Source organism: Botrytis byssoidea (genome assembly GCF_014898295.1).
Source record: "Botrytis byssoidea strain MUCL 94 chromosome Unknown BBYS_001, whole genome shotgun sequence".
Classification (NCBI taxonomy): Eukaryota; Fungi; Ascomycota; class Leotiomycetes; order Helotiales; family Sclerotiniaceae; genus Botrytis; species Botrytis byssoidea.
The window spans coordinates 498,736-520,281 of NW_024065842.1; the positions used below are offsets into that span (position 1 = coordinate 498,736).

General features: G+C 37.6%; 6 protein-coding genes across 6 annotated transcripts; 2 read left to right on the forward strand and 4 right to left on the reverse strand.

Moving 5' to 3' along the window:
• Positions 1-884: 884 nt before the first annotated feature.
• Positions 885-2,631, reverse strand: EAE97_000144 (uncharacterized protein; the record flags this gene model as incomplete). Its single annotated transcript, XM_038870654.1, has 4 exons — positions 885-1,549; positions 1,603-1,768; positions 1,826-1,915; positions 1,981-2,631. 4 exons carry the CDS (start codon positions 2,629-2,631, stop codon positions 885-887), a joined length of 1,572 nt encoding a protein of 523 aa, XP_038738015.1.
• A 3,221-nt stretch (positions 2,632-5,852) lies between these two features.
• Positions 5,853-6,422, reverse strand: EAE97_000145 (uncharacterized protein; the record flags this gene model as incomplete). Its single annotated transcript, XM_038870655.1, has 1 exon — positions 5,853-6,422. One exon carries the CDS (start codon positions 6,420-6,422, stop codon positions 5,853-5,855), a length of 570 nt encoding a protein of 189 aa, XP_038738016.1.
• Positions 6,423-6,446: 24 nt separating this feature from the next.
• EAE97_000146 (uncharacterized protein) lies at positions 6,447-7,206 on the forward strand (the record flags this gene model as incomplete). Its single annotated transcript, XM_038870656.1, has 2 exons — positions 6,447-6,619; positions 6,674-7,206. Exons 1-2 carry the CDS (start codon positions 6,559-6,561, stop codon positions 7,204-7,206), a joined length of 594 nt encoding a protein of 197 aa, XP_038738017.1. The 5' UTR covers positions 6,447-6,558.
• Positions 7,207-7,933: 727 nt separating this feature from the next.
• On the reverse strand, positions 7,934-8,803 carry EAE97_000147 (uncharacterized protein; the record flags this gene model as incomplete). The annotated part of the gene is made up of 2 exons (XM_038870657.1): positions 7,934-8,243; positions 8,313-8,803. The coding sequence occupies 2 exons, from the start codon at positions 8,801-8,803 to the stop codon at positions 7,934-7,936; spliced, it is 801 nt and encodes a 266-aa protein (XP_038738018.1).
• A 9,115-nt stretch (positions 8,804-17,918) lies between these two features.
• EAE97_000148 (uncharacterized protein) lies at positions 17,919-19,227 on the forward strand (the record flags this gene model as incomplete). The annotated part of the gene is made up of 3 exons (XM_038870658.1): positions 17,919-18,012; positions 18,060-18,436; positions 18,490-19,227. 3 exons carry the CDS (start codon positions 17,919-17,921, stop codon positions 19,225-19,227), a joined length of 1,209 nt encoding a protein of 402 aa, XP_038738019.1.
• A 144-nt stretch (positions 19,228-19,371) lies between these two features.
• Positions 19,372-20,585, reverse strand: EAE97_000149 (uncharacterized protein; the record flags this gene model as incomplete). The annotated part of the gene is made up of 4 exons (XM_038870659.1): positions 19,372-19,680; positions 19,732-19,760; positions 19,814-19,987; positions 20,048-20,585. The coding sequence occupies 4 exons, from the start codon at positions 20,583-20,585 to the stop codon at positions 19,372-19,374; spliced, it is 1,050 nt and encodes a 349-aa protein (XP_038738020.1).
• Positions 20,586-21,546: the final 961 nt, after the last annotated feature.

Below are 21,546 nucleotides of genomic sequence, written 5' to 3' on the forward strand. Positions count from 1 at the left end.
CACGATTTAGTCTTCGGGCCAGGCCGTTGAAGATTGAAAAATAGATGTGCATGAAAAAAGCACGCAAAACAAAGGACCCAACCGACTTTCGGTTTCGGATACGTCGGGTCTCGTTGCACAGTATGGATATTCGGCTCGGTAGGACAGGAAATACTACGTGCCAAGATACGGCCCTTTCGTTGGCGAGAAGAAATACATTGTACTCGGGGTTTGTGGTATGAGACGTACTCGGGTTCTTTGATCATACAGGAAAATGCATAGTAAGCGATTTTTGCTCCGAAATCGCTGGGTATAGGGAATTTTATGCTGAATGGGATTCTGGACATGCGGATGTGAAATTGGGATATTGGGTTGCTCGATAAATGTTTTGAGGTACTTACCCCGCATTATTAGCTTCGCCTATCACTCTCCCCCACCTCCACCTGTCGTCGTGTTTGAAATGATGGTCTTGCATGAGCATTACTCATGAAACTTTCAGATGTTGTGATATTTAGTACTAATTATCTCTATGTCGGGATATCGATCATGTGATCATAGAGATCACTGTGTTAGCTAGCACGGCGCGAGCGCTTCCATATATTAAGCACTAGCTTCCCATAGATAATAATGATTAAGAATGAATACAACCATGAAAAACTGAAGTACTCTACACTTATCAACCAAGCGAGCCAAGAGTCTAGTGGGGCAAAAGAGCCCTTACGTTTTTCCCGTTCGATTTTGGTTCTCAAGCACTTCATTCGATCTTTATTATTGATAGCGATACTTAGTGCCCACAGGCTTTGATTCGTATCTCAAAGGCTATCCTCAACATCAGATATTTTTACTTAAATGGATAAATATATTCTTAATTCTTCTGTAAGCGATAGTTTGCTCTTTTGAACTTTTTAATACCAAAGTGCCTTATTCCAGAACACACTCTTTTCACTGGCCAAGATATCGTTTTGAATATACATTGTATCGTTGAAAACCAACTCCTGGCCAGGTGAAGATGCGTTTCCTCCATGTAATGGCCAGTATAGTTTATCTTCCGGCCACATCTCATTTGGGTCCCCAGTCAGGATAAACGATACCAAATATTTTTGCATCTTAAGCGCAACACTGAAATCAATGTCTGTAGTAGTGACAATACCGGCACCCGCTGCAGTCGTAGTTGTAGTGGTAGTGGTATTTGTTTCAACAAGAGTGAAGTTACTGTACCAATAATAATTTTGATCCATGCCGTGAGTAGCTACACCAAGCGCCACCATGGCGTTCCAGGTTTGGTTGTTAAGTGCTTCAGTTAAAGCGTAGTTGTGGGCTACAAGCTCGAAGTCTTGGTCTATGTCTGCAAAACGAAGTCCTTCACTTGTATAGTCGGCTGAGGGGTAAAGATCCTGGATTTCATTGGCAATATCATCTGTAATAGAAGGAAAGTATAGTCGGAGATGAGGGGCGATATCAGAGCTGGTATTGACACCCGCAGGTAATTTGTTGTTGATTTCGTGGAGCTCGTGGGTTATTACTAGAGGACCAGTGAAATTGAAGCGCTTTTGATAGAGCTGAGATTCGTCTGTTGACTTTAGTCAGTAATGAATGAAACAGTATCTATAATTGAGAACGCACATGTATCGGAAATGAAGTCCCCATCTACACGAGGTTGGAATTGATATGTGTAGTTAGCTACCATGTTGGTAGCGGCTGTTTGAAGGGTTGTGAAGTTGACAGAGCGCAAGCATTTCAAGCTACCACCCGAGCACCCAACGGAGCTGGATACGTTTTGGTAAAAGGCCTAGATATTTTATCAACAATCAACTCAAGGATAGTATGGAGATATAGGAAATCTCACCTCAGCATTCTGATGGCCAGCTCCGGGTACATAGCCTGGGGACATAAGGTACGCACGAGCAAAAGTCTGTTCAGCACGACCAGCAAATTTCTTTACATGAAGGGTCAGTCATCTAGTCATGTTTTGGATCGGAAAAGATGATCAGTTTTTCATACCGTAATCTGAAAAAGATCCTGTGAAGCACCGGCTGAGAATCCAACGGCCACTATTTCATCTGGATTACCACCCCAGTGGCTAATATACTTTTTGACCCAATCGAAAGCATGCGCAGAATCCCAAACTAAAGCATTCGAAGTTCCGCCTTCGTGATTAAGGGTCGGACCATTAGCTAGACCTGTCATTCCAAGCCTGTAGTTATAGGCAACGAAGATGAAATCCTTGCTCAAGGCGAAGAGTGCTTCAGGAGTGACCGCTGCCTTACTTCCAAAGATGAATCTACCTCCATGTGACCATACAACGACGGGCAGGCTCTTGTTGGCACTATTAGCAGGTGCCCATACATCAAGGTACAGACAGTCTTCGTAAGTTGCGCAGTCAACATTCTCTGGAGCCAAAGTACCGTCGTTCACAACGGTCTCAACTGGGGGCCACTGTGGTTTTGCAAAACGAAGATCTCCAGTAGGAACAGCAGCATAACGAATGTTTTGGTACTTGTAATATCCAATCGATTCACTACCAGCGGTGGCAACAATGGTCGAATAATCCAATGTAACGGATGGCATGGAAGTGACCGTGGTATTGGCTGCATTTACGATAGCAGCTGCTGAAGCAGCTGTCGGTAAAATATATATCGAACACCAGCGCATGATGAAAAGAAACTCTTTGTCGTTGAAAATGAAGCTTGAGATGAGACGAACGCTACGCAACAAAGAGAGAAGTTTGGGATATTGATAAATGTATTCAGATACATCCCATCATTGGACGGACAATGCGACGTCCGGCAGCTGCCCAGAAGTGGACGATACCTCACAGGTGGACGCGTCCCCTTAGCTCGGACTGCCGAGAAATGTCACTAGACATTTTTTGCGGGGTGAAGTGGACTGGTTCCTTGAATTAATACTGATGATTCATGAAAATCTGCCCCAAACATAGGTATCTCCATGGTGTAGTTCTTGCACGGGTCTCTGTGAGGTTTGTGTAAGATCTGGAATGAGGACTAGGACGCTGTCAGCGGTGTATAAAGCACGGCTGAGTGGAAAATTAGGTTCACAAGCCCGAGATTTATCCTCGGGCTAACTTCAAAGCCTAGGTTTCTCGCAAGTTCTGGGGCTTTATGATCCTATCTAGCCGCCAATTACACCCACAAATGATGCTTCATTGGGGGTACGTAAGTACTTGAAGTGCGCTGAAAAATACTGATTGATGTGCATTCGCGTCCACCCGTCCACAATGGCTCGGTATTACCAATAAAAGCTTAACTATAGAGCATCGTATAGAGGCAAGCATGGTGTGAACTTGCGATCGAGACTTTAAAGCCGACTGACCCAGTATAGCCAGGTGAGAGGGCAGGGCAGCACTTTTCATAAGAAAGTCAACAGAATTGTTTTGCAAACGAGTGCGCGAACAATGTCTATCGGAACAAAGTCATAAGCCCGAGACGAGTCTAATTAATCTATGTCGCCAGCGAAAAGAGTCTTGAGAGACTATACTTACATCAAATTCGCTCGAAAAGAGGTTCAAAGATGGGACAGAACAGAGTGCACCAGCCTCTCGTGGCGCGTCGCGCGTCAGAAAGCCGAAGTAAAGCCGTTTATTGAATCTCGCGCACTTCGACTGTCAGCTCTGTGCTGAGATATCTTCATTTAATTCATCAATTTTATCCTCTTGATAATTTATAACGCACATTTAATGATATAAATAGAAAGGAGTTAACCAGCAATATCTGTCTTGAACGACGCGGAATCGTACAGTACAGAACAACTTTTTCAGTGTCTCTCAGTACCATATTGACTATCTACCTAAGGAGATATCAATGAACAAGCACTCATGTTGAAGAGCCTCAGACTCGCTTGATATCAGGTCATATTCAGCTCTTTAGTGTATGGAGCATCATATACCACTCTTGATTTCTCCTTTTGGAAGTATTACTATTTCCAGGCAAGCCTTGTATTTGCTCCGTTGCCTCCTTTGGGACATTTCCACATCCAGCGAATGTTCTCTGCTCTCTATTATTTTGAGTCAAGATGAATGCAATCCGTGGCATCGATATCGATAGATACACACACAATTACCCATGTATTGTCATCCCTTGCTCTTTATCATGGGCTTGCATAACATATACTCTCGTTCGTGATCTCGCAAGGGACTGTACAGCTTGGCAAGATATCAATCGCTTCATTTTCGGTACATCTGACGTGATTGTTATTATTGAGTTCACAATGAAAGCAGAGCCTGTGAAATCTCTACTTTGTGGCTTAAGGAAATCGCCACTCTCATCACGATATTAACCTTCAGGATCAAGGCAGGTGCATAATCTTCACTGATGGCTGCAGGGTGTGAAGGGTTTGATAAAAGCTGAAGACACACATTCTATGTCGAATTCCAAATACTTCAAAACCAGTAGATAATTGACACTAAGGGTCCTTACAGATCTATAACAGAACCCGTTTAGTCTTGAGCCAGAAGATTTCATCAGCCTGGCAGGGGATTCGGACAAGGCCCAACAATCTCTTACGATATTTCGAACCCAGCTTCGATGATATCAGCGTAATCTTTACCCGGCGGTCAAACTTACAGATGAACCTTGATGCATGCATGTATCTTGAAGAATCTTATAAGACATTAGTTCCCTCCGTGTATTCCCGTGTCTCTGTAGTACTTTCGGAAAAGAACAGCATGCCAAGGATAATCATGTTGTTGACGCGCAGATATTCGTTTTTCCGTCTTCAAAGGCTCCGTCGGATAAATAGTCTTTTATCTTCATCGGCAACGCCGACGATGAATCAAACTTCTGACAATCGTACCGTTTTTGCCACTCCCGAAACACTTCAAAATCTCCCCTATCTACAGAAGGATTCGTGCCGTGTTCTGCTTATCCACTGGCTACACCAGATTTTTAACTTTCAAATTATCCGCGGGCTTGTGCCGTTGTCTCAAGCATTATCATGATCATCGAAAAAAGTATCGACGTATTGACTGGTGGAGCTTTTATCAGGCTTGCTTGTAAAAAGATAAAGATCTTTCCGGAGCGGTATACATGTTACAGTTTTCGTTCTTTTCACCCGTCGTCGCGGCATTCTTGGCAGTGATATCTTCGGTGGCAATATATCCCCGGTTAAGAACATATCAGTCCTTGCCCAAGGGTGAGTCTAGTAAAACTTAATCCGCAATTGTGCTATATATTTTCAGTGTTATAATTTATCCTGGTCTTGAATTGTGAGATTACTCTCTCAGTTGTCATGCTATAAGCGAAGTTCCCCTTTAATGGAGCGCGATCAAAATCTATGGTAGTGAATGCTCTGTCGTCGCAAGAAAAGCGGAGGCTCTAGGGACTTTACAGGGGTCTGAAGTTCCTCAGGTACTTCTCAAAATATTAGAAGGCGTTCACACTCCTTCAGTAATCTGGAACTCGACTTTGATTGCTCCCTCCAAGTGAGTTTCTTTCCGAGACTGGATTGCTTCGAGGATTCAATGTCATTTAGAAATGTTCGGCTAACTTTTTTTTGTCTTCTGGGGGATCGATGGACAATCTTGAATCACACATTCTATTGTTTTGTGCTACAGTTTAAATTTTGCATCGTTATTCAAGAGACACATGTTTGCGAATTGAGATAGAAATGATTAGAAATGATCATGTTGCTATATGGTATGAGTCAAATAGAATCAACTCTCTGGTGTCATGATTAATCTAGAATGGAGCAATTATGTACGCGTAGAACATTATAAGTAGCTTGCTCTTAGGCTCTATTTTCTATCCAAGTTAGTTCGATCAATTGGCATATTGATATTTCCGTCCAAGTGAAAGATAAGTTCACATCATGTACGCACTCTCTTTGAATATGATACCTGTAAGACGGTTCACGCACTATCATCTTATTTCCATTATTTTTGGTTCTGTGTTGACATCTTCCGTCTTTGGAAACGAGCTGAATGCATCTTCATGTAATTGTCTCTGTACCACTATCATAGTGGCTAACCATAATAGCTCTATCTTTAAGACTAGTACAATCTCTATGGGGGTTAATCTTCCGACGACATCAACGCTTCCGATCATCATCACGACAGCTGAGACCTCTGGGCCCCCTCCGACGACATGTTCCGAGACCACTAGTAGTCTTTTTTCAACAGGGCTCAGTAAATCTGGCGATTCCTCACAAACAACTGTTAGTCTCCTAGCTTCGTCTAGTAGAGTGGGTCTTTCGACCATCCCCACATCGATATCAACATCTGAATCACCTAGTTCTTCAACAGATATCAAATCGACAACCTTTGTTTCCTCGACGTCATCTTCAATGTCATGGTCGCCAAAACCCTCAGAAACCTCTATCTCTTCAGTCTCACAATTGAATAACTCAATTTCTGTCGTCATATCTCCTACCTCAACACCTAAGCAAACATGCAATTCCGAAAGCAATAAATTTATGGCCCGCGATGACATGATGAATCAAATCAATACATTCTGTCAAGAGGCTGCTAAATAAGGCACACAAGATAAAGATAGCGGCTCAATACTCCGTACTTACAACCGAGGTAGCCGCTATGAAGTTGATTTGGCAATTGACTGGCCAGCTGGGATGAATATCACGCATGATATGAAGAACTATTGCTCCAATAACATGACAACAATCATGGATAGTAATTATTCTTTATCATGTTTGCAGGTGTATGAAACTTGCTAATAGTTGACAGCATGTGACTCCGATGCTGCCAGGAACCCATCAAATTGGAAGGCCGGCGGTACACTTCAAATGGACCCAGTTACGTACCGCATCACTCCTCAAAGTAACCAGAATTACACCGCAGGAAAATGTTGGTTTCACCTCGAAGAATTCAAAAGCTTTTCTGGACCAAGCAATGAACAGGTCATCTTTAAAGTGCACATAAGAAACATAACAGATGGTATTGGAAATAATATTTCGGTCATGGGGAATGGAGAAGACGGCTTAAAAGATATTACAAAGGTCGCCGGGGATGGAAATCCTTACGTTTTCAACACCACTTTACCTTTTCCTCTTCTCATTACCCCAGAGCTTAATGGCAATCCATCTGATTACATTCGATTTGTGTATGGAAGCCAGTCTTGGACTACAAGCGTGAACTCTGGGATGCCAAATTGTAGTGTTGGTGGTTGGACTAATCCTGGTACCTCTTTGGATGCAATTTCGGTGAGAGCAGTATCTCTTTATGGTTTCGGATATGGGCTAATATATCAATTTGTCTAGAATCGCAACATGGATTGTTACTTCTATTGTTAGCAGGAAAGCATATGGATAGCTATCTTTGAGTGTTTTAATCTTTGAATTTATTTTTGGTTTTCGAAAGATTCATGAGTAAATGATTTGAAAATCGTGAGAAGCAATGGCAAAAAGACAGGGTGGTAGATTACATGCTGCAAAGATTTCTTCGTATGATAAAAAGAATATTCTACATCCTACCATTTGATTCTAGCTGTAGTTTCCCAACGATTGATCAATAATCTTGCTTAAAACTTGAGTTCGATTGCAGGCCACACATCTTTCGGAGATACCGGGACGACCTCATGAAATTGATACTCCAAACTTACCACTAATCTTTTAGTCTAAGCTCTTTAATCCTCAGTTCATTATTGTTCACGGTTCCGAAAATCTGGAGCAAAAACACAAATTTGGTAATCTGGATCGATTCAATAATGAAAGCTATTGCAACATGTATCACGATGACAATCTTTGAGATAGACTGGATAGTCCAGGGATACAGATTGTTATACTACAGTCAGGACTATTGCAAATTACACACCCCAAATTATACACTGTATGAAGTTTTCCAGCTCCAAGCACACAAAAATCACAAACTACGTACTACACCTCCGCAAGCGAGACCTAGCTCCTTGCTCATTTGCCCCTAAGTACCCCGCCAAAGCCGCTCTACACATCTCCATCTAACCCGTATCTCCATACCACACCATGGAGCTTATTTCTTGCAAGAGCTGAACTTTTGTGGCGCATCCAACCACCCAGTCATTCTGTTCGCAATATCAGTAACATAACTTGGTGTGGCTCCCTCGGCATCGTTCAGATTGCTCTTGTTGACCTCGCCAGAATTGTAACATCTAGCTGCCTCGTAGATGTTTCCATATTGATTGATACATTGAACGAGCCCGTCGCCTTTAGCTGTGCCTTGAGTACCATCAACGATCATTTGGCGGATCGATGCCGCTTGGGCGGAAGCAGATGCGGAGTTACCAACAAATTTTACACCGGCGACAGATTGCATGAGTCCACTGGGATACTGTTAGTGATTTGAGTTTGAAAGATAGCTAACTAAGATAGGAAAGTAAACTAAAACATACGGGTTGTCAGGTTGACTTGGATCTGGGTTCTGGCTAGTATCGATGTTGACACATCCGCTACTTTCTTGTAAGATTGTAGCGTAGATGAATCTTGGATCCACAAAGCTGGCACTAGCGACCGACAAGATTGAGTTATACATGTCATCAATCTGTGCCGGGCTATCACCAGAGCCGAAGGCACCAGTATTGGCACATGATTCTTTGAGATACGTAGTGGAACTATTCCACATGGCATCAAATGACACCCATTGAGAAGATGATGGGAAGGATTGCCAACCACCGGCGTAGCACTTGTAGGTATCTGCACCTTTGCCAACACCAGTGCTAACGCTAGAGTTGGGGTCTTTGTTCCCGGCGCCAGAGGTGAATGCTGCTGGTAGAGTGACTTTTGCGTTGGCTGGTGAGGTAGAACTACCGCGAGCATCCAAGGGAGCTGCAAGTGTGGTCGCGGCGAGAAGCGATGTCGAAATAATCAATCGATTCAAATACATGATGAAATAAATAAGGTGGAAAGAATGACTGGTAGGAAACTAAAAATAAGATTTGTTGAATGAATGTGAAAAAGATGCAGGGAAAGCTGATGGATGCAAAAATACGTCTTAATTTGACCAATATATATACCAAAGACTTCAAATTAAACTTTAGAGTTATATCACAAGAATGCTATCAAATCACCTTGCATGATCCGAAATTAGTAGACATGAGATTCATTTAGCTGCTGGAGATCAGTTACGGTTCCTTCTTGCTGACATTCGTTACATGCTATAGAATCGATTAGCTAATAACGACAAGAAGGAAGCGATGTCTCTCGGCTCAACGAGTGCGTTTAACAATGTTATACTACCTAGGTGATGGAACATTGTGCAATACGAGACGCTATTCTATGTTGGGCGGCTGCTCGTTAGTGTTTTCAATAGTCTGAACTGTAATACAGTTTGGGATTCTAACTTTAATGGTCTGGGAATATTCCTATGGAGCACTTTCTTGAATTGATATACATCCCTGGTATCAAGTCTAAGAAAGGGTCCATGAGGATTTCGTGAAAAGCTATGATACCCCAGTAAAATATCGGCAAGGATGTTGTGGGGGCCAGGAAGAATGCACCATTCAATAACACACCCTGGACTTTCGACAGGTGCATTGAGAGCAATGAGACAGCATTTGAAAATCGAGATTATAAAAGTTACGATGATGGATATAACACAGTGTTTCATCTTTCTTTGATAGCCTGAGTATTCAACAGATACTGATCGAATTGCCTTAGTTCATATCCAATCCGCGTTCTTTATAACTAAATCTGAAGATATGGTTGAGCAAGTAGCTGATATCGTCACAGACAAAAATTTCTTCTTGGCATGACTTCATGCCGTCTGATTTCAGTAACTATTTTGCCTCAATTCTCATGGCAGAATGTAACCTCAAGCTCTGCCGATGCTGATGTAAGAATCCCTCGCTGACGAACGCCCGCAAAATTAAATGAGTATCAACTCCTATCGGCACAATTCAGGGGCAGCGCGTAAAATCTCGAGTCCGTACTCGATATAGTTGCTCAAGGATCGAGTGAATCCGGATGTCATACCCTTAAATGGTGTTGTTCTAGAAAAATACTTGTTCGCTGCTAGGACAGTTTTATTTTTGGGGCCTGATGGCGCTACCTAGGTAACCTTAGTTTGTTCAAGCCACAGAGGCTATTGGACACCAACGCCACAACCCCTAACCACCCGTGGACATTGTCATTTGAAACAATCTTTCCGGAATCTCCCTGTTAAATCAAAATAGCCGCAAAATACAGTTATCAGATACAATTCTAATGGCCATATAATACTGTTTCGAGAACCATATTCGTATGAAATTTTGTCTAGTATATTCAATGTGAAGACCTCGTGACATATAGTTTAGTATGTGAATATCAATGACCAGGCACAATCCTCCTCCGATTGAGTCTCATTTACGTTTTCTAGCTCTATTGTTAGCCCTTCCTATACTCTGGAGCATCATGACAGCTCGATTTAATACATCATTGTTTTCAAAATTGACGACGTTGATTGAGTTATCGAATAGAATGAAAAGGAGAAAGGGGGGAACAAGCGAATGGAAAAAGAAAAGACCCCTTTCAAAGTCTAAATGTATCTCGAATCACCTACTTTGATGAAATTGACGAAACTAACGTAACTGAAATCATATTTAATGAAACCATATATAACGTGTTTTATCAGTAAGTGGGTTATATCAATAAGTGGATCACTTTCACCTCAATTTATTCTTTTCTCTTTTAATATATATTTTATTAACAATTTATAATAAATCTGAATAATCAAGAAGCCCATATATTCCTTGTTATTAAAGTTATTCAAAAAAACAAAAAAATAAGTATTTGAAAAGCTGTGAAGATATATAATATCCCGAATACAATATTATAGTATAGAATCAATAATTCTATTCCTTATTCCAAATATTAATCTAAATCTAATAATCTTTTAGAATTAGAAAAGAATATTATTTCTGAATATATAATTAATATAGATATAAAAGGATTTTTATCTAAATTAAGAAATATAGAAAATATAATAAATTATATTTTCAAATTGAGGAGTGCAAATTATATTGAGAAGCTTTGAGTGTATTGATTTATAAAGTATTGAATCGAATTAAAGATATGTTTTAGTTATGTTTATAATTTTCAAAGAACTTTTTATAAAGATTTTAAATTTATTGAAGAATAGTTTTGATTGATTATAAATATATGAGCGAAATATAGTATTTTGAATAACGATTTTTATAATTTCGATAAAATAGGTTTTATAATAGATATAATATATTTCAGAATAATAGTAATTAATATTAAATGAAATAACAGAAGCAAGGTAATATAACTAGACAATAGAGAATGGACTATAATAATTATATATAGCAATAGAAAAAGTAAAATTATACCCCCATTTCTAATAATTCAAGAATAAGTTTATTTTTCTAATTAATATATCAAAACTGATTTTCCTATGGATTGGGTTATTAAATCTATATCTAATAAATGAATAAATAATAAAACAAATTTAGAATAATTGAAATACTTTAATAAATATATTAAAAATTAAAGAAAAAATAAATATTGAATATTAATACTAAATAAGTATAAAAGCTATAAATCAAAAGCTTTTCAAATATATTATAAAAAGAATAATATTATATATTTAAGTTTATTATTGTATTTAAGTTATTTAATTCAATTATTTGATATAAACTATTTTAATAATCTGAAATATTTATATAATAATCAAATTAATGAATTTATTAAAGTATATATCAATTATATTTTGAAGATTGAATTCTTTATAGTTTTTAAAACTATATATAAAGAATCAATTACTTTTTAAAATATAAAATCAGAATTTCAAAAAATAAATTTAATTCTATTTAATCCTGAAACTATATTCTCGAAATTAGATATTCGAATTTATATATTTATTTTTCTCTTTTTTAATCTAAATCAATAAATCTTTTAAACTCCTTATAATTCAATTAAAGCTTTTTTTCAATCAATATTAATTAAATTTCAAATAATTTATTATTAATTAAATTCTTTTATATTTATATTTAAGATTATATTAATTCTAATTAAAAATATAAAGAAATTAACTTATAAGAATATACTTTTAAATATAGAGATTTATATATTTTAAATAATAAATGAAATATTAAATAAATATTAATATATAAAAAAAATCTAATTATATTAAAAAAAAGTATTTATTAAATAAAAGGCTTTTAATATATTATTTCAATAAAAGATTATATCACGGAGGGATAGCTATGTCGATTGGTCACTCTGATCATATAATAGGTATGTATAGTGATAATAAACTAGATTGACTTGAGGTATGATCATAAGGATCATACCTACCTTATATACCTTGATTGGGCGATGGAATCGCCTAATTAGGTATTAGGGTTCACAAATGAAATGGGATAAGAGTTGATATGGTGATCATGGAGTAGGCAATTCTAAGGAGTGCCTTGTTGAATCACGTGTTGTTGCACAGGACCGTGAATTCCGTGACAGATTAATATTCAAATTCAATACAATAAATATCAAAAAAAAAGAAATCCTAATAAAAAAATATTTTTTAATTAATATTATAATAAATATAGAAAGACAGATTATAATATAAGAATCTATTAAAATAATATAATAGATTCTAGATTATTAGAATCTTTATAGTTTCAATCAATTGATATTATTATTATTGAATAATATGGTTTTGAATAAATAAATTGAAATGAAAGTGATCCACTCACTAATATAACCCACTCACTGATAAAACACGTTAACTTATTTTTGAATAGCTTTAATTAACGAATTGACGAGTTGAAAATGAAAAGGTTGAAAAGAAGTAAGTAATCGAATAATTAACCACTTGAAATAAACGATTGGTCTCTACATGCTCAATCAAAATAAGACATAGGAATTAAGTAGTTTTTCAAAGGACTTCTTTAATGAATTATAAAATTGTCTTAAAGTAGATACTACAGTTTGAGAAGACAGACCAAACGAACATTTGGGCTTCGTTCATATTGATACTCTGGATTATATATATTTAACATGTCGTAGAAAAGAGATTCAAATTATCAAAATCCCTTTAGATGGTATTCATTTTCCGCCTCTTATTTCGGTTATATAAGTCGCACACCCCACTTTTGAGCCACCCCTCTTTTGAGCCACCTCATAAATCTCACCGCTCTAACTAATCATCTCTCTTTAATCTTCAATAATTCAACAACCATTTAATCAATTGATTTTAGATCTTAATATATTATTTATTATCTTATAAGAAATGATTATACCGAAAATAATATTGCTATAACACTTAATACAATAACAAAAAGTATAGCTATTCATAAAGCTGATTTAGAATATAAAGTATCTTATACTACTCTTCAGAATTATATAAAAGGTTATCTCTCTTATCAAAAAGATACTAAAAATATGCAAAAGATAGCTTCAAATCAGAAAAAAATATTAACAAAATGAATATTAATCCAAAAAGCCCTAAACACTAACCCTACACACCAGCAAATATAAGAAATCGATGAAAGCCTCCTTAAAATAAGAAGAAGTGAATTTACACTTGGAAAACGATGAATATCTAACTTTTTACATAGAAACCCTATAATTCGAATTAAAAAACAACTTAGAATTGATAATCAACATATTTCAAATACTACTACTGAAATTATTAATAAGTTCTTCGAAAAGTTGAATTTACCGGCTATTATGTATATTAAGCTAAAAAACAGATAGAATATAGATGAAACTAGTATTATAGAAGATTAAAATTTAAATAATATAATACTTGAGAATACTGAGCAATATTTTATTCAAAAAAAGCAATCGGATACAAAAAGCTAGACCTTTTTTATTGAGTATATTTCAGTTATAGGAAAAGCATTCTTACCCCTTATTATATATAAGAGTAAAAATATTCAACAACAATAGTTCTTTATAAAACTTGATAATTATAAAGATTGGAAATTCTATATTATAGAAAATGGATGGATTACCAATAAAACAGATCTAGTATAGCTAAAAAAGGTTTTTATTCCTCAAATAGCCCCCTCTGATCCAAAAAAGACTAGATTATTTGTTTTGAATAAATATATAAGTTATGAAATTACTTAATTTATACTTGAATACTTTAAAAACAATATATATTTCTTATTTCTATTATTATATATATCATATATATTACAATTTTTTGATTTATTAGTTTTTTTTCTCTTAAAAAACAAATATCAATATAAACTTAATAAATTAGATTTATTATCAGATTTTACATCTATTAGCAAAAGGAATTTTTTTATATATTATTATAAAGCAAGATTAACTAATTTAATATCAAATAATATCATTTCAGAATAAAAAGTTTCAGGTTTATAATCTCTAAATTATACTAAACCTATTATATTAAGATTATTACTTGAAAACAATAATAAGGAGATTGTAAATATAAATCTAATTTTAGATAATAATCTAGTGCTTCAATAAAGTATAGATTTGTCTTTTATTTAATAGAAAACATTTCAAAAAGTAAACAATATATATAGATATACTTTAATAATAGAATCTGAAAAGGAAATAGATTTTTATACTTATCGATTATTATTTCAAAAGATTCAAAAGACTTTTGATATTAAGAACTATGAAATTATAAATTCTAAACATCAAATAAAGGAATTAGAATACAAATTAGAAAATATTATATCTAAAAAAAAAAGGAAGATTTTTATTAATCCAAATTTGAAGTTTTCAGGGATTAATGCTATATATCAAATTCAAATCGAAGCTAATGATTATGAAATTAATATAAAGGACTTTAATAATATATATGAAATTGATACTATAGGAGATTGTATTGAGATTAGATAGTTATTGAATTATTGAAGTTTGAAAGTTGTATATAGATATTTTATAAGGTGGCCCAAAAGGGAGGTGGCCCAAAAGTGGGGTGTGCGACTTAGAGTTAATTTTGATTTAGAGGCAATCGAATTATTCTATCAATAATTTGATTATAATTTTCTTAGTTTTATAGATCTCTCTCCGAGGTGTATTGATCTTGACAGCGATTGCTTACAATAAAGGAGGGAAAACATATGGTTAAACCTCCTACTTTGAGAAAACTTGAAATTTTCTATCAATAGTTTTATACTTAGATGGATTTAATGATTCCAGCTTTACAAGTAAGGTGTTTTGTTGAGTACATTATTACTTTTTCAATTATATCATTAATTTGCTTAGAGTTGTTTATTCGATTGAAAGAATCTCATTGAATTTTGTATATGTGTTTGATTTGTATCCTTCCTTAAGAGGATTCACTTGGTTTCACGTCGCTTCATACCGTAACTTTTTCTTCAAGCGCCATGAATCACTTTCAAGAACAAACCAAATTATTGCAGCAAAAATGCTCTTTTTGTGATAATGACCTCGGGATATAGAATGAATAGATTACAACGGGCAGAATGATTCAGTGTAGGCAATAGTATTTCCCGTATTTCGTATACGGGTTAGTTTAGTAATGCGTATCGAATTTTTTCGAAATATATACGTATATAGTACAGAATTCAATACCACTGAAAGTATTCAATATCACTTAGTCATTCAATACTATTAGCAATATACTGAAATACTGGAATCCAATATAAAATATATATTCCTATCCAAATTAGGCTAGAAATAAGGGATTCCTATTCATATTGGGTAATAAAATTCCATTCCTCATTTCAAATTAAATAGAGATCCCTTATTTTCAGTTTAATTCGGATAGGAATGTATGTTTTATATTGTATTCCAGTATTTCAGTATATTTCAGTATATTGCTAATATTCTTTAGGTATATAAATATATTTAAAAGTGGTATAACCTCCTTTCTATATATATTAGCTGCAATATTAATATACTAATACACGCCACAGTTTCACTGTAGTATACTATTGCCTACACTGGAATGATTTGTGATGGCGGCTTCTAAGACCTTAGCTTTGGGGTTTGATTCGAACTTGAATTATCATGCTGACTACGAAAAGCTGTCCTCAAATACAACCTTCATCAGAGATCCATTATTCGATTTCATCATTAAGAGTCTCTAGAGTGGTCACAAGGAGGTCTTTTTTGCATGGAGATATTCTTTTCAACAAAAACCGATTTTATCAACACTGACCTTACCAACTCTTCCACGTTCTTTCTCAAACAGACCAAATATTGCATATAGTATAGACCATGTTCTTCGTCAGTCATCCAACTGGTTGCGACAAAGTCAAGACTGCCTCGAGTAAGACTAACTGGAAGCTTCCTCAATTTGGCGCTAAGGTCGGAGACACCGCAGCTGCATCAGCAGCTTGTGGCTTACTGTTAGGATGGGTTTTCGATCGCTACAAAAGTCATATTCAAGTGGACATTTCAATAAACCATAGATTTTGAATAGAATAGCTTGAAGCCTAAGTTACCCAGGCATTCTACAAATCCACTTGTCCGCCTTCTCCTCGGCCACATCTACTAGCCATCTTGCCAAGGCCCCTATCTTCTGATCCATAGCCCAGTCTCTTTACCCAACGGCACCCACAAAGTCTTTACCACCTTCCCTATCGTCTTTCCCGCTCATGATATACGGTCAAATGATGTAAGTCTACATTTTTTTGGCTATATCGTAATTCGCAATACAAAATGCTGATGTGAATATCCGTGCGTCCACAAGTATTGTCATCAGAAATCGTTTGTGTATACATATGTGAGCATAGGTGGGTGAGCGTTACTTTATCGTATATATTGAAATCTTGTTGCGGACTGTATGCACTTGCTAACTTTTTGTTAGGAATTAGGCATTGAACAATACTGAACAGCACATGCAAGAGACGCTTCTCGGCACAAGTGATAATATCAGAATGGATAGATGCATCAATCGCTGTTGGTATACGACATATGCAGACGTGCATTTTCAAAACAACACCCTAATGGTTACCCCTCTCGTATATGTTCATGTTTGCTGGTCACACATGCGAGGCAGTGAAGATCTTCTCTAAATTTTGACATCTTCAATTTCGGCATCTCCGTGAGACTGTTATCTTTCACGCCTCTCTCCACTCTTGATAGCAGCGATGCTATCGGCTACCCCGAAAACACCTGCCCGCTCACTTGAAAGATACATATCCTTATGGTTCCGGCTCCATTTGCAATGGAAGCACCTTTGTGAAGTCAGTGATACTCTGTTTACATGAAGATGAAGAAGTATTACTCCCAAAGAGTCCAGCAATGGAGCTAAATGTGATGAGCGTAGCGATATAGAATCCTACAATAAAACCTCATACTCTCATTCTCAATATTCGATTTAATATGGTTTTCCCCACAGGAATCGTATGTACGGCTTTTGTGGTCTCACAGGGTCTGGATGTCATCTTGCAGGGTTGATAAAAGAATGCTTATTTCCCATCAAGAAGATCCACCAATTAAGCGCCAATGTCAAATGGATGGATTTCGGTGTATAATGCGATTGGGAAATAACATGCCATGCGGCTGAATCGACGGATTCCGTCACCCACACGGCATTTTCATGTTGGGGTCTAAAACAGTATCTTATGCTCTCAAAAAGTTTGTTGGAAGCTAGCAAGGATTCATAATTTAAGCTCATCGTAAATTAAAATTACGAAGATAAACAAAACCACCTGGGTATTTGATTTGTTATTCAATAAATTATTGATCAAATGCTGTTTTTCGAGGCAGTTCATCCCATTAAAAGGGAAGCCACTTAACTCTAAAATAACCTTAAAGTAATTATCCTTGCTAGCGTTGGACGAATTCCTCGAAGGAATATGGTGAATAAGCTTCATGGGCCATGGTGTTGCATATTTTGAAACTCAAGGGGCGGCTGGGATTTTCTTCACATGATAAAACGTCTTGGTGAACTGGAGGGGTAACTACATATACTGTGATTGATTTATTGAAAGTCTAGGCACTTCATCTATCATCTCACTTGCTCGATTACTCTCATCTCATCTTGTTTTTTAGAAGGTTTTTGGTTTAAACTCATAAACCAACAGTCTTTACATCTAGATCCCACCATGAAATCATTCTCTACCTCTCTTCTTTCCGGCGCAGCCATTTTGTCGGCAGTGTCAGCCTTAGCTACTCCGCAATTATCTGTTGAAAAACGAGGTGATATATTCCTATTCTTCGTAAAACTCATGACTAACATCCATCAGCTCCAATTGATGGCCTCCCTTCCGGTGGAGTAGTTTCCAACGGCGTGGCCTTTGGATTTCTTCCTTCAGATGGGTACCAAGTGAAATCTCCAGCCTATACAATGGCACAACTAAACAGCAAGCTCGGCGGAAAAGCCAGTACTTATGGATGGTATGCGCAGATAACATCTAGTACATTTACTGGATCTCAACTCCTTCAACGTCTAGATGATGTCGTTGCTTCTGGTGCTGTGTTCCAACCAGCGGTCATGCCGACTATTCCATTTAGTCAGGTAACTAGTAGTGTGGCTAATCAGGTTGCGAGTGTATTGGAACAATTCACTGCGAAGGGTGTAGAAGTTTGGTTGAGATTTGGTCATGAGATGAATTACTACGTTGTTAGTATAACTCATCCCAAACTTTACTATCATCATGACTAACATGGGATTAGACGGATGGTACATATCATGGAACGGCGGCCGAGTTTGTCACTGCTTGGAAGAATATTCATGCAGCTGTTTCCTCCAATCCCAAGATCAAAATGTTCTGGTCTCCCAATGTGGACACTTCATCTGCTCCGGTCGCGCCATACTGGCCAGGCCCGTCTTACGTCGATGTAGTAGGCGTCGATTGCTACCCCAGTTCATCATCACCACTCTCTTCCTCCGCATTCTCAAACTGCTACGGCAATTTCTACAAAACCTACTCCGCTGCTTATAACATTCCATTTGCCATTGGTGAAACAGGCTACGCTGGATCTTCTGGAAATGCTGCGTGGATCAGCCAATTGGTGAATCAAGACATGTGCTCATATCCAAACTACATTGCAGCGTCATGGTTCGAGTATAACAAAGAAGAAAACTTCTTGATTATGGAAGGAAGTTCATCAGTTTTGTCTTCTGCCCAACAGTTGCTCTTACACAATACGAAAACGGGCTGCACTACCACTGGGAGCACACCAACTGCCAGCGCTACTACTACTAAGGCTCCCAGTCAAACCGGAGCTTGTACTTGGGGCTGCAATGGATGGGATTGCAGCGCAAGCAGTCCGTGCAACGCTGACTATACTTGCGTGAGTGGTTATTGCCGTCAAACCGAAGCTTGTACTTGGGGTTGCGAAGGATGGGATTGCAGCGCAAGCAGTCCGTGCAACGCTGACTATACTTGCGTGAGTGGTTATTGCCATTAAACAATGGTCTTCAAAAGGACCATACACGGTAGCACAGTAAATCTGCATCCCGAGTCCGGAGCGCGTCTCAAGAATTTTTGCAACAATAGATATATAAATCAATAAAGCATCCACTCTTTCACAAATAAGTTATCTTCTCACAACTTACTCTGCAGCTTTCTGTCTCTTTTCAATCTCTAGGAGCTGTCTGGCCAAATCCACAAAAGTCTCCTCCTTACTTCTGAATTTCAAACCCAACACCTTTCCAGCCTTCTCGCTACTACATACAAAAGAGCCATCCTCTAATCCTTTGTCACCGGGGACGCCTTTTGGTGTTCTTTCTTCCAATTCTGGGATATTCTTGCGAAGAATATCACTGATATTTTGGGATGATATTTGACCTTCACAAACAATGAAACGTTGTCCCGAGGCTTCTTGAAGAGTTGCAGCGAGGACATGAGCTTCTGCTAGGTCCTGGAATTTTTTAGATGTTTAGGCTTTTCGAAGGAGAGGGGATATACTTACACGAACATCAGTGAATGCATGGAGGCCGTCTAGTCACATCAGCTTCTATTTTCACAATCATCTTGTTATTGAAGAAACTCACTTGGAGGTAGCTCAGCATCCTTAGATGAATTCACCAGTCCAGTATAGATCCTCAAGTTTGATTGATTCAGATCCTTTGTACTTTGAATTGTATGTCTCAACGGTCCGTAAACCATCGGAGGAGTTAATGTCACCAAATCAAAATTTGGTTTCTCTTTTTCCACGAAGTCCCATGCTGAATAGCAATTATTAGTATTCATCCACCATCACAATTTCCCAGTAACAAAAATCTTACAAGCCAATTCCGCAAACTTTTTGCTAGCCTGATACGCATGATTCGGCGTCCCTTCCAATGCACTCTCCCATGTAGTAGGATTCCAATCCTCCTCCGTATAGACTTTTTGCGGCTGGCTAACAACCTCCTCCGTAAAATTAATAATCGCAGCACAGCTACTTGTGACCACAACTCTCTTTACCTCTGGTGCATTTTTCTTCACACTTTCCAAGACACCCATTGTTCCTCTGATTGCCGGATCAAGAAATTCACGATTATCCGTGATAGCCTTATATAGAAATGGAGAAGCAGTATGTATCACGACATCGAAAGAAGGATCGGATTTGACCACCTCGTCGAAAGCTCCGGGGGCGGTGATATCGGGAACGATTCCAAAGTCAAGATGGGATTTGTAGGCAGGGAAATCGGAGGAAATTCGTTCGGCTTTGGATTCAGAGCGAATTATGGCGCGGACGAAGTGGCCTTGCCTAAGGAGGTGGTCGAGGACCCATGAGCCGACGAAGCCATTTGCGCCGGTGAGGAGAATACGCTTGGACATTTGGCCAACGTGAGGATGTCAATGGTATTGAATTGGAATTCGAATTGCTGCCACGAGAAATATATGAATAGAGCTGAGGGAAAGGAGCTTTATACATGATTATTCTGTCTGATCTTCCTCCACGGAACCACCTGAATCGCATGGTATGGATCTAGTGTGGAAGATATTGTGTCCGGAGGTGCTTTGAGATGCAAAGTGATTACTAAGATACTACGTGAAATATCACAGTATTAGCCCCAGTTCGAGGAGCTCCCCCACTTGCTTTTATCTCTTCAATTCTTCAATTTAAAGCCTTCAAAGGTAAATCATGTTCAATCCCTATCAGATGTAAGTGAATTGAACTCAGTTCAAAAGATTCAAGAGCTTTGCTCGTTCTCTATTCGCTTTCCCTTATATCTGTTGAATCGATCAGCTGATCAATATAACAGTATATCCTCAATCTTGCCAGTAATTATAATAATAGTAATATCGAACTCGGCTGAAAGGGCCGCAAAATCCAACTGTAGAACTAGAAAGCTTATAAACGCCCCCAGGGAGAGGCTCAAGTAAGAAGGGGATCGTGCGTAGTCGTACAATCTTTTAGCATTCATATTTGGAAGAGAAGAAAAGTGGCATATTGTGCCTAAGATTTTAGAAATTGGCATCGTATGGACCATGTTCCACAGTAAAGATGATTACAGACGATTAATAATCACGAGTTTGTGAAACTAGTGGATAAGGCAAGACGCGGGGGCAGCTAGAGCTTAGCATATGCTCGGGATCGCGAGTCATTGCAGAATTTAGTATCCTTTCCATACATAAATTTGGTGTTTGACGAACCAATCTAAGGACAGGCTTCACCTAAAGACTGGCCTCGTCGTTGCTGGTGTTAGGATAGTATTTGCATTATGTTGCAGAGTTATAGACATGACAAAGCAGCTTGCGTCTAGATGACAGAACATGGATGGAAGCATTATTGTTC